Source organism: Calonectris borealis, chromosome 14 (genome assembly GCF_964195595.1).
Source record: "Calonectris borealis chromosome 14, bCalBor7.hap1.2, whole genome shotgun sequence".
Classification (NCBI taxonomy): domain Eukaryota; kingdom Metazoa; phylum Chordata; class Aves; order Procellariiformes; family Procellariidae; genus Calonectris; species Calonectris borealis.
The window spans coordinates 1,465,959-1,478,170 of record NC_134325.1 but is presented as its reverse complement, the minus strand read 5'-3'; the positions used below and the strand labels follow the sequence as shown (position 1 = coordinate 1,478,170).

At 50.8% G+C, this 12,212-nt stretch overlaps 1 protein-coding gene across 5 annotated transcripts in view; it reads left to right on the top strand.

Moving 5' to 3' along the window:
- Nucleotides 1-12,212, top strand: part of SLC25A22 (solute carrier family 25 member 22) — a 51,888-nt gene that overhangs the window by 19,435 nt on the left and 20,241 nt on the right. For all 5 annotated transcript variants that reach the window (XM_075162952.1, XM_075162953.1, XM_075162955.1 and 2 more), the window contains 3 exons: nt 1,810-1,925; nt 6,103-6,228; nt 9,713-9,768. In XM_075162952.1, coding sequence (XP_075019053.1) covers nt 1,906-1,925; nt 6,103-6,228; nt 9,713-9,768 — 202 coding nt within the window. In that variant the 5' untranslated portion in view covers nt 1,810-1,905. The remainder of the gene's footprint in view (nt 1-1,809; nt 1,926-6,102; nt 6,229-9,712; nt 9,769-12,212) is intronic.

Sequence of the window (12,212 nt, the reverse complement as noted above, 5' to 3'; positions counted from 1 at the left end):
CCTGGCCTGCTGGATGCCCCTCCGCAGGGAAGGGTGCAGCAGGGGCAACAAGGGTGAGTTTGCCAGAGCTTGGAGCGGGGTGTCAGGACCACTCGGTGCATGTATTTTGTCAGAGCTGCTGCCTCAATAAACACGAATATCCTATGGAGGGTATAGATGTGATCAAGTGAGGTTTTATGGTTCAGGTCTTGTTTATGCCAGGGTTACAGGCTTTCAGCAACTGGTCTCCCTATATTTGTATATTTTGGTCTTATTCTGGTTAAATTTATGGAGAATTAGATTAACCTGAAACAAACTATTCTTGCGGACATGCATATGAAAGCACACGCAGCGAAAGGTGTAAGCGATTTTCACTGGAAAAGTGTAGACTTAGCTGATCTGGAGATTTCTAATGTCTGCTTCCACGGATTAGTTGAGGTCAGGTAAACTGTCTGAAGAGGGGTCGCGGAAGGGATGGAAGGTGTAATAGTGCAGTGTCGCGGGTGAGGTTTGGAGAGGAGCCCCTTTCCTTAGCGAGCGCCATGTGCTGGTCTCTCGGGGCTTTGGCTGAGCGTGGGACTCCAGAACAGGCAGTTTTAGTCTCCTGTCGTCCAAGCGCGGGACTGTGCAAATGCTTTCATGCTGCCCTGTCCTTGGCACTTGATATAACGGGGAGGGGAGCAGGTCAGTGCTGAACTGTGTGTAACCTCACCCCCTCTCCTTCCCATGCCTGTTTGCACCATCACCAGCTCTTTACACTTTCAGGGACTTTTTATTCTCAGGAACGCCTCTGGCCCTCAGGTTGTATCTCCAGAGCAGAAGTGTCAGCCTGAAAGCCACCTTGTTGGATGTGAGATTCTGTGTGGCTTGGGGAATCGGCAATTAAGGGGCAAATTTCATTCTAGAGGCAAAGGGCAAAGATATCTCCTCCGCTTCGGGCTCGCCACCTGGGTGGCAGCTGGAAGGGGAGAGGGAGGAGAGCGGCTGAGTGCTGCTGAGGTGCCTGATGAAAGCCTGGGGCACCTGATTCCCAGGTTGGAGGTGAGGAGGAGACAAGGACACCTCCAGAAAGCTGAAGGTTGTAGCCGCTTCTGAAATTTTCTCCGATGTCCAGATTTTTTTGTGTGGCGACTTCTACCAGCTCTCGTTAAACAGTAGCAATTACGAGTCTGAGAAGAACCGTTCCCGCAGACTTTGAGCTTCAGTGCTGTGCCAGTAGGCACTGAGCTGAAAGGAGTGGTCCAAAGGGCAAAGTCACACCAATAGATTGGGGAGGGAGAGGCACTGCTTAAAAGACAATGTTGGCACAAGACTGAACGTGGGCTGTCCGTTTGGGCTGGGAAATAGAAGAAGGGTTGTAGCCACTGGAGGAGCAGGTTTTTGAAGGCTGTCCTTTAGAAACAGCACGTATGTGTTGGACGGAAGTGCTGAACGGGTCTTGCGATGGCACGTGATTGTCTTGGGGTGGGTGGGTGGACCTGCAGAGGGTTGGAGGTCCCTGCGGTTCGAGAGCGCTGTGATGGGTACTGCTGTCCTGGATGCTGGGCAGAGCTCGTGTGCTGCCTGGCTGCTGCCCTTTCTCACGTGCTGCTGGAGCCTGACGACTCTGGCAGCTGTTCCCTCCGTATGCGCTTGTGTATTTATATACACATGCACATTTATAAGGCTCCCTCTGGAGCTCAGTCTCCTCTCTGAGGAGACCAGGTGCTCCCTTAAGTCACTTGTTCCTCGGCTGGCCTCACCCTGCAGACCGTCCAGCAGGACCTGAGCTTCGGGAAGAGTGTAAGTGTCTCAACTTTGTCTCCTTGGTGTCTTTCTCTCCTTTCCCAGGAAGAAACTGAAGTGAAAAAGAAGTGACTGAAAAAGAAATTAAGAAACGACTTGAAGGAACAGATTCATTTCTTAACAAGATCAAGTTTGAATTAAATGGCTGATAAACAGATCAGGTAACTTCTTAAAAAATTTTTGAGTTGTTGGTTGTGCTTTAAATTTTTCTTTTAAAGTCTTTCAAACGTAATCCCTTTTGTGATATGGGAGGTTGGAGGAAATCACCTGATCATCTCTTCTGGCCATAAACAGTTCTGATTCCTTCTCTGCTCCTTTCTTAGCTGCTTTTTTTCAACCTTCTCTTATTTTCTGTCTTTGCCATGTTGTCACATCTCTGCTTTCTTCAGTTCTTTTTTTCTCACTGTCTTTTTCTTTCTGACCTCTGCTTTTTACCCTGCACTAGTCTGTTCCTTTTTGCTTCCTCTTTCAAATGTCAGCTTAACCTGCTGACTTCAGCTTGCTGACATCAAGAGAGCAAAGCCAGCTCCTTGACCAGCCAAGGATGCAGTGCTTGTAATTACAAAGTCCACATAGATGCAGCCTTGTGCCCTTCTTCTAAAGCCAGTCAATGCTTGAGTGATTGCAGGAACATGATGTACCAACAATAATTAGTGACACTTAAGTGCACGGCAGGAACTTAAGAGCATTGGTCCTGACATATGCAAAGTCTGGATTTGAGTCCTCCCTGGAAATGAATTGGAATGCATTTTCAGGAGAGAGACAGTGGTACCCTTAGCTTCCTAAGAGCTGTGTCAGATGGATCTGCACAGTCCTGCACGTGGGTTTACTTTCTGCTGCTTGTGAAGTTGCCCCAGATAAATGACTCCTACATGCTATGGGATTCCTGTGGGGTTTTTTGTGGTCCTCTTCTAATGTCCACTTTTCCAGGTTACCAGCTCAGGACAGGAGGGGTCAGTGGGTGAATGAAACCTGGTGACAGAGGGCCAGGACTTGGCAATGCCTGAATGCTACAGGCAAGAGGGCTGCCCCTTCTTAGCGTTTCCCATGATTAGGATATCTTCCTGCGTGCCTGCCTTCTGCAAATGAAAACAGTCCTGAGCTGCACTGATAACAAGACAGCATTGTGGAGTGTTTATGTGCCTAAATTTGCCCGTCATCAGTTACCCAATTTGGAGAGCACTTGGCACTCTTCTCTTACGCCCATGAAGGGCACGCTGAGATTCACCTCCATGGAGCCTGACGGGTGTACGTCCCTGATAGCCTCAGCAGAGCAAAAGGACCACATGTCCGTGGCCATTTGAAGCTTGGTATTTTGAAGGAAGGAGAGATATGTCCTCCAAGATCTCTCCCAGTCCTTCAATGTGCTCTTGGCAGTGTGAACAGGAGCTTGCTGGCTACAGGGACTAGTTAAAAGGGCTGAGGAGGAGCACTAGGAGAACTGGGATGCCTTTCTATCCCTTCTCATTTTAAAACTGAGAAAATGACTTTATTTGTATGCTAGCCTGTGTTGTCCCTGTTTCCCTAAGCCCTGCGCACCTAGGTAGTGAGAGGCAGTAGCTGTGCAGAAGCTACGTAGGACAGAGAGACCAGGCACAGTGGATTCTCATCCCATGAGAGAGCAGAGAGCACTGAGGTGAAAAGTGGGATGACTTAATCACAAGGGAAAAGGCTTTTGATTCAGGTGCAGTGCCCTCTGCCTCAGGTTCTTCTCTGTGCCCCAAATCCCTCACCTCTCCCGCTTAGGTCACCTCTCCCATTTATGTGACCACAAGTCTGTAGCGGTCACAGGCAGCCAAGCCAAGAAGATCTGTTTAAGCTTGGAGCATCTACCAAACCCCTCTTCCCTTGCAGCGTGCATCTGTCATCCCTTAGCAAAACGAGATTGATACCGAAAGACTAAAATCCACAGCAGCGGTTTGCTGCAAGGTGAGATCAAGGGCATTGCATTTCTGTAGCAGTGCACATGGAACTTGATCTCGGCGTCTCGCCAGATACTGCCACACAGTCCGTCCGTACTAGTCTCCCTCCGCAGTGCGCGTGGGGGAACCTGGGTGGTTGGATTCGGGTGCGATGGGGGTCTTGAGCAAGTGTTTCTCACCCACAAACAGAGTGAGAGGCTCTCTGCAGCCCACGTTGCCCAAATTTTTGGCTTGCCCAGGCACATCAGACTATTCCCCTTTATCGCTGGGGTCTGTGCTGAAATTGGGGAATCTTTTGCACTTACGGTGCCAGCAGGCAAGATGTTTGCCACGTGTCTGTGTCTCACTCCCACCTGATATAAACGCTGTGATGATTTCACTGTTGGAACAGGTTGAGAGAGGCAAGTGCCTGCCTGCCCCTGGTGTTTCAGGGACACTTAGAGAAGCGATGACAGTGCTGAGGCTGGAAAGGGGCACTGGTTGTGCCTTGCAGTCTGTGAACGGCCAGCAGTGACTTTGGAGTTGAATTTGGGGAGGCTGTCTTGATCCTGTCTTGAAACACTCTCCTTCCCAGTGGTGCCTTCATCTTGACACGCTTTTATCTGGTCTCTAACCTCCTCTTTCAGTGAGACTATGGGTTAAATAAGGAGAGAGCCATGATGTGAAGCTTACTGTTTGAAATTTTTCCCATGTCCTGAGAACAAGTTGAGCGTAAGGTTTTGCAGGCAAATCTATTCCCTTCTCAGACTGTGGTGCAAAGATCCCCGAGGCAACAGAGTCTTGAGCTGGTGAGATCTTGCAGTCTGGCCCGGTGCTGAGCTCATGCACTGATTTGGGCCTGCCTTCCTAACGTGCTGTGCTTGATTTAATCTCAATCAGCACCATCTTGTTTGGGGATGTGGGCTGAGCTCAGGTCTGTCTGCCTGTCCTTGGCACCTCTTCTTCCAGCTGTGCCAGCCCTGGGGCTGCGTTGTGTCGGTGCGGGTGTTGAGGAGGAAGGAGCTCTGGCTGCAGGAGTGTGGAGGCTGAAAGGAGTTTCCTGGAGTGTCAAGGTCATGCTTAGCACTTGTGGGCAAAGACTTTTTTTTTTTTTCCCCCCACCCCTCCTTTGCCAGCTTCCCCCAGGGAGACCACAAACTGAAACCCTGAGTCTCCATATCCTGCCTCTCCCTCGAGCCTGGAGCTGAGAGGCAGCTCTTTCAGCGTGGCCACTTATTGATCCCCTCTGCAACTGCCCTTCAACGCAGAGTGCTCTGCAGTGCCGCTGGGGGGGAAAGCGTTTGCAGAGCCTCACCTCTCCGTGCCATGGCCAGCCTTGCCGCTGCTGCTTCCAGTGGGTAATGCAGTCTGTGCCCCCATCCAGAGCATCACGTCACCGTCATGAAAGGCAGCGTGCCCGTTACCCCTGTGAGAGGACTCAGCCTCGCCGGCTCGCTCAGCTGCAATCTAGGACTGCTGTCAGTTTAATGTCTGACACATCCTGTGTTCAGGGAGCCAAATCCTGTGCTTTATTGGAGGGAGCTGACTCAAGCAAGCTTCCTCTGTCTCTGCGTGTAGTGGTTTATCAAGCATGTAAGTGCTGTACATTTTTTGTAATTGAATTTGCTGGGAACCCATGTTTAGCTGATCTGGCTTTCACTCAGCGCCACTTGCAAGAATTACCTGTGGGAAAAAGGCGAGCGGAAAAAGCCCCGCGTTTTGGAAGCGCATGTAGCCAGCCAGGTTTTGATTTCCCTGAGAGGTATGAGCTCACGTCTCTGCATTTGCGGCCGTGCAGGCTGCCAGTCCGGTGGTTTCACCAGGCTATTGGTTCGTGCGTGTTCCTCTCGCCCCGGGCAGTAGGTCTGGAAACAGTTTCCTGGAGCTGCAGCCGTCTGCTCCTCAGCTGCCAGCTGGGCGCTTCTGCTGGGCTCATTCCCGCATAGTGGTAGCAGCTGATGTGTCGCGAACCTCTCGTTAGATGCCTCTCGTATCTGATTGCGGTGCTGAAAAGCATTTGCCAGTAAGCCTTCTGGCTTGGATGCCATCAGGCCCTAACTGAAGTCTGTCCACGTGGTAGACGGTCCAGCACTCTGTCTTTTCTCCTCTAGAGACAACAGAAACCCTTGGATCCTGGGGAACAGGGTTTTTCCTTGCTTTTAGCGATGTGCTCTTAGCTGTTTGACTCCATTCCACTCATCAGTGGTTCGTCCTGATGCTATGTGCTGCTTTCCCCTCCTCTCCTGTACGTACAGCAAGGGCTAAGCTTTGCCTTGAGGCAGAGCTCCCTTCGTGCTGGGGGGGCGGGGGGCAGCCTTGTTGCACAGCGATGTGTTAACTCTGGTCATGCAAAAGAGCTCCATTCTTTCCTCTTTCCCTCCGCTGATGTTATCCCACTGCTAAGACATCTGTCTCCCTGCATCTCGTCCCCTTACAGTTTACCTGCCAAGCTGATCAATGGAGGGATAGCTGGGCTGATCGGGGTCACCTGTGTATTTCCCATTGACCTGGCAAAAACTCGCCTGCAGAACCAGCAGAATGGCCAGCGGATGTACACCAGCATGTGAGTACCGCCCACGCGGGCAGCATCCCCCAGGGCTTTTGGCAGGGAGTCCTTCCACTTTGCCATGTCTTTCAGGCGAGTTCAGCATTTCTAGGAACTGGGCTGTCCCCAGGAAAGCCAGGGGACAATCTTGAACCAAGCTGTGCTAGAGCAGATAAAGCAAATAAAGCAGCTATTCAGGCTGCTGAGCCCAGCAGGCGAGATCTCTGCAGAGGGCACATCTGTTTGCATTCCTTGCTTGGGAGCTGCATGTTTGCTGCTGTCAGGGCTCAGGACCGAAGCACAAGGAGCCCCGTTCGGTTCTCTGCTGGGCCACAGTCAGGTGCGTGAGGGAATTTCCGCCTCTCTTCTGTTTCCATATTGGAGGTTACTCTCCCTTCCTTTGCTGTGTCCGTTTTAAAAAGAGGAAGCAGTCACCCATTCCCAGTCTAGAGCACTGCATGCAGACCTCTTGAAGGATCACAGGTCGACACATGCTATAGTTACCCTGGCAATCCTATGTCCAAGAAAATGAAGTGCTGCAGGCTGTAGGAAAAGAAGGCATGAATACATCCAGCCCACTAAATTCACCTGGGATTCGTGTGGGATGCTTAGCGCTGTGTATCTGCTGTGGGAATGTGCATCGCACTCAGCACAAGATGTTTTATCCTAGGAACCAGAGTCAGGCCTTAGTTTTCCAAAAGTACTGGTGTCATTGAGGGGGGAGGAGGGACTGGGACTGATGATGCATGTCCTGTCCTCCTGCCGCTTCGTTCAGAAGTAGTGTTACCTGCTCCTCCACACCAATATCTTCCTCTTTCCTGCCCAGGAGAATTTGAGGCAGAGTGGGAATAGGAAGGAAATACTCTGTATGTTGAAGGTTTTACTCTCTGGGCCTCCTTGCTCTAGCTGACGACATGGAATTATGCATGAGCTTAGGCTGAAGGCTCTGGCATGCCACGGCAGACTGGTGCTTCCCTTGACAGTTACAGCACACTCTGCTCCCTGCGTTGTCTGTGTGCCCAGGCGTGCCGGCAGGACGCGGCCTCCCGTCTTGCCTTGCCTCTCCTTTTTGTTGTCCTGCTCCTGCCGCTGCTGCAGATTGCTTCTCCCTGAGGATTGCTTCTCCCCGTGACCTGATAGGTGACAGCAACAGGATTTCGGGCAGGATGGAGGATTTGTAGGCTCCCCTTGGGGGAGTGCATGCCAGGATGCCTCATCTCCTCATCTCTGGAGAGGGGCTCAGTAGGAGAGAGGCTTTTAACCTCCAGCAGTTGAGTGCAAATCTGCTCCGTAGCTGGGAGTTGTTGTGGGATGAGGCGCCGTTAAGGAATACACAGGATTTACCCTGCATATTTGAGCTGGCTCCTCCTAAGAGTCTGTGACAAAGCCTGGATGTGAATGAGTAACGCTGGAGGTGTTCCTCTGGGTTCCTCTGGCATTGGCAGCAGCTGGAGGGAAAGTGAGCTTGGGGATAAGTGAAAGGATCTTTTGGGGGCCGAGGGGCCAGCAGGGACGAGGAAGTAATGGGAATAACTCATCCTCTAGATATCATCAGGCCATCCTGTGTCCTACCTAAGCAAGCAAGGGGAAGGCACTAAGAGGATGCTGTTGCCATGTATGGAGCATGACTTCAGACACCCTTATGTTAGCTAGGGATTTGGGAGGGCTTGTCTCAGCTCCCCGGTTACAGGGGCTTATTTTTGGGGAAATACTGTGTGCCCATTGATACCAGATCTAAAAGGTGTCTGCTGAACACCCAGAAAAGCAGCAAGTTCATTTAAAATTTTGGCTGTCTTGCTTTAAGACAGCATGCCTTGCTTCTGCTCAGCTCGAGGGACCTTTGGCATCAGGGGAGCCTTTCCCCTGAAAGAGCTAAAGACAGTTTGGAGCAGCCCTGAGGGCTGGAGAGAGCTGGGCTTTTGGGCTGTGCTGCCCCAGGTCTGTTATATATAATTTCAGTTGGCTGTTGGCTCCCTTTTTCCAGGGAGAGAAAGGAGCTGGGCATGGCCTTGGCTCCATCTCGCTCTGCTGCAGCTCGAGGGGCTGGGAGTGACGTGCAAGCCTTACGGTGAGGCAGCAGGGCTGCCTGAGTGTGGTGGGGAGCAACTCCTCCTGCTCCCCTCTCTGCCGCGGCTTGTTCAAAGCAGCACCGCTGGCTTGGGGAAAATGCCTTGCCTCCAGCATTGCGGTGGAAGAGCTTGATGGGGGGGATAGGAGAAAGGTGCCCTGAGATTTCTGGGGCTTGCAAATGTGTTGGGGGGGCTGCTTCCAAGAACAAGATGGGTGCGTGCAAGCTGCAGGAGCTGGGGTGGGGTGTGTGAAAGATGGGGTCCCAAAGGACGCGGGGAGTCCCAGCAGAGAGGGGAAACTCATTGCTGCAACTGGCAGCAGTGCAGAATGGGCTCTTCACAAGGAACATGGGGTAACAGTAGTAACCCTAGAACAGTCTTGACCCAAACAGGGCCATAAAGCCCTCAAGGGAACTCTCCATTTCTTTCTCTCCCACCTCAGCACTACTGTAGAGCAGAGATGAAGTTGACTCCTTGTGTTGCCAAATCTCTTAGAAATGTATTCTTGTTTTCATCAGCTACGCTTTCCTTATTACTACTTAAAAGAACCTTTTGTTCCCTAATTATGTATGCATGCATGCATGTGCACCTCTCCCTTCCCCTGTGGCCACAGCAAGTACCTGTCCTTTCCCAAAGACCCCAAAGCAACCTTCAGCCAGCAACTGGGCTTCACGCAGCCGTGGTCCAGAGAGGGAAACTCTGCCAGGGGATCTGCGCTGTCTTCCTGAACTGCACCTCTGGATTTGTTAGGTGTGTGTTTGTGCCTTCGAAAGGCTTTGAGCCGTTCCGGTGCTCTGCACGGTTTTCCCATTTGCAGTAAATGTAGTTGAAACAAAGAAGGCAACAGTTTTCCCCTCGGAGCAGACCTCCACGGCACCCTGCTATGCTCTCCCCAGGGCGAGAGCCTGCTGTGGGACCCGATGTGTTAAAAGTAAGTGCTTTAATCTGCGTGGGAGGTCACAGATGACTGAGCGTTCAGGTCACCTAGTGCATGTGTGCCTTGTGTTGAATTTCACAGACTAAGTCAAGCAAGTCAGCATTGGGGGTTTTGGCTCCCCTTATTTCCCTTCCAGAGCTGGGTTTAAAAACATGTGCATGGGGATCTGCTTGTTGGAGCATCTCATGCGCGTTTGCCACAGGGTTCTCTGGATAAACAGCCCTTGCAGTGACATTTTTCCCTTTTGTGTTTCTAGAAAGCAGACAGCGCGTGCGGGGTGAGCCGGGGGTTTCAAAGCCCCTGTGAATTAGGGGCTGAAACAGGACTCAGACCTGAACAATGGCGCATTCAGAGGCCGACGCGGTTCCCTTCTCGGCTCAGCGTTTTGCTGACAGATCGTAAATGAAAACCACTCCAAGAGATTTGTTTTGTTTTTCTCTGCTCTCACCCACCTTTGAGCTCCTGTGGTTTATCTCTCTCTCTCTTTTGTTTGCAGGTCTGACTGCCTCATTAAAACAATTCGGTCGGAAGGCTACTTTGGCATGTACAGAGGTAAGTAAAGCTGAGGCAGGCACGGCGCAGCTTTTGCGTTGGCAGCACTGGTGCGTAAATGGGAGGAAAAGCCCATATTCTCTGGCTTACAAAGCAATGACCTAGCAATATTCCAAGATGTTGAAAGGTGCAGCTGTTTCTGAAAATAAATTCCTCCACGCCAGGTGTCTGCTCAGCTCTCCACTGTTAAGGGCTTGAATCCTCCCCGTGGCTATTTTGGTGTTAAACCTTACCGTTTACTGACATTCATTTTTACTAGCAGTTTAAGTGAAGCTGCTGGACTTTGCTTCAGGACTGTACGTGTGTGTTTCCCAGCTTGGACATGGTAACTTTTGTCAGAGGGGCAGTAGCAAACCTCTTGAAGAGTCTTACTTTGTGGTTGATAATTTAATTTATGTCAATGCCCACCACCAACATGGTCAGGCCTGTTGTCCCATCTAGTTGGTAGGTTGTCTCCAAAACTAGCTGTCTCTCAAGCATGCCCAAGTGCTTTGTTCAAGTATTAAAACAAGCTGCAATTAAAAAAAAAAAAAAATTTAAAATAACCTGCCCCCAGAAAAAAATCCCTTGGAGTGGTAAGAAAATCAGAGGTTGGCTCATGGTGGAGCTTCAGCTGTTTGGTCGTTGTGTGCTAGCCTGCTAGAAATCTCCTGGCTCCTTGGCTTAGACTGTCTGTTGCAGCAGTGAGTTCCTCAGCTGACAGTATACCTTTTCTAGTTTAAATACAAAATCCTTGAAAGTTTTTGTTTGTTTTTTTTGGGTTTTTTGTTTGTTTGTTTTCAAAGATTTTGAGGAGAGAGGAACAGCAGGCCAAATTTTGACTTTACTCATAGCAGAGGAAAATGTGGAATACCTTCTTGGCTTTCAGCACAGTCCAACTGGCGTAGTTGACACTAAACTCTGGTTCATTTTATATACTGGTATTCAATTGCCTGTATATGCAGTTTTTATCTCCGAGGCGTTCAGATAGCATTCTTTGTGGCACTCATTCACTGATAAAGCCTTATTAAAGTACTGCTTTGATTAAGTGAGTCCTTGCTCTCTGTTTTTTTCAAGCGGGAGTCCGGAGATGCTGGCACCTTGCTGTTGGCAGCAGTAGCATCTCTGGCCACTTCTTCCATAGCTCCTCAGGAAGCACAGACGCTGCGGCCGGCCGGCCTGGGAGCAGGCACTGGCGGTTGAGGCAGCGTCTCTTGCCCAACTTGCTGGTGGGCGTTTCGGGGGAGTGGGGTGGATGCCGGGGATGGATTGGCTGCTTTGCGCCAGCTTTCCTGGGAGCAGGCAACAAGACAAATAACCCCGAGGAACCCTGGCAAGCTCCATCTTCAATGCTAGCAGTGACACGTTCCCCCTTGATTTTTCCCAGAAGCTGGCTGCTTCTGTGTTCCTAGCTCGGAACATTAACTTTGGCTGTAAATATGCAGTGGCAGGCTGCTCGCTGGGGAGCAGGAGGAAGAAAAGCTGTTCCTGGAAACTTGCAGGGGATACTGTAGGACCCATCAGGGCTTACAGCTCATCCTGTAAGGCGTAGGGTGGTGGAGGCGATGTGCATCTCCAGGCCACTTTTCACTCCCAAGCAGAAATCTCAAAGGCTGCAGAGGGTTTTGCATAGCTCTTGCTTTTCCCAGCCGTAATGAGTCTGGTCAGCTTGGTCCATGTCCCATGAACTTTGTACCCCCTCTGTTCAGGGAGCTGATAGTGGCTTGAATTTACTTGTCACCTCTGACTATTAAATGGGGAGCTGGGTTTGGAGAGGGCTTTTGTGAATAGCTTCAGCTCCTTCCAGAAATTCATAGATATTTCAGTATGGCCAGGGTGCAAAGGTGAGTCCTCCAAGTACAGCAGTCCTGGTCTCTGTGCCTCAGTTCTGTGAGCTGGCATTAGCAGCTCTTCCCTCCCTCTCGGGGAGAGGACGGGCGGTTAAAATACATCCAAGATCCGTGAAGAATGTGAGTACTTTTCTGGGAAGAAGGTAAAGAGACGTCCCAGCCTTGCAGACAGGGGAAGATGGAAATCAGATGGTGGGATTGGTTCCTGCTCCCTCCATCTGTCCCAGTTCCCCAGCAGAAGTTGCTGTATGACTCACAAGCTCTTATTTTCAGCCTTTAAGCTGAAATCGGGAGGATTATATGTTAATGTGCTAAAGTGGGAGCTGCTGTGCCCCATGTAGGAGTCGCAAGCGCGTCAGTCGTCCCTGCAGGGCACAGCCTCTTGTCGGAAGTCAGAAAGGGTCTGCTTGGGCACAGCCATTCCCACTGTGTGACTTCAGGTCTCCTTCACGTGTGAATCAAAGCTCTTCAGTGCGGAGAGGAGAGAGGCTTGAGCTTGTAGGATGCTTTTCTGCAAATCATCTCTTGAGGGCTGTGTGTGGGCAGACAGTCCTTGCTCTGTATGAGTCGCCATAGTGAACTGTGTGATGTAAAAGGCAATCCCAACATTGCTCT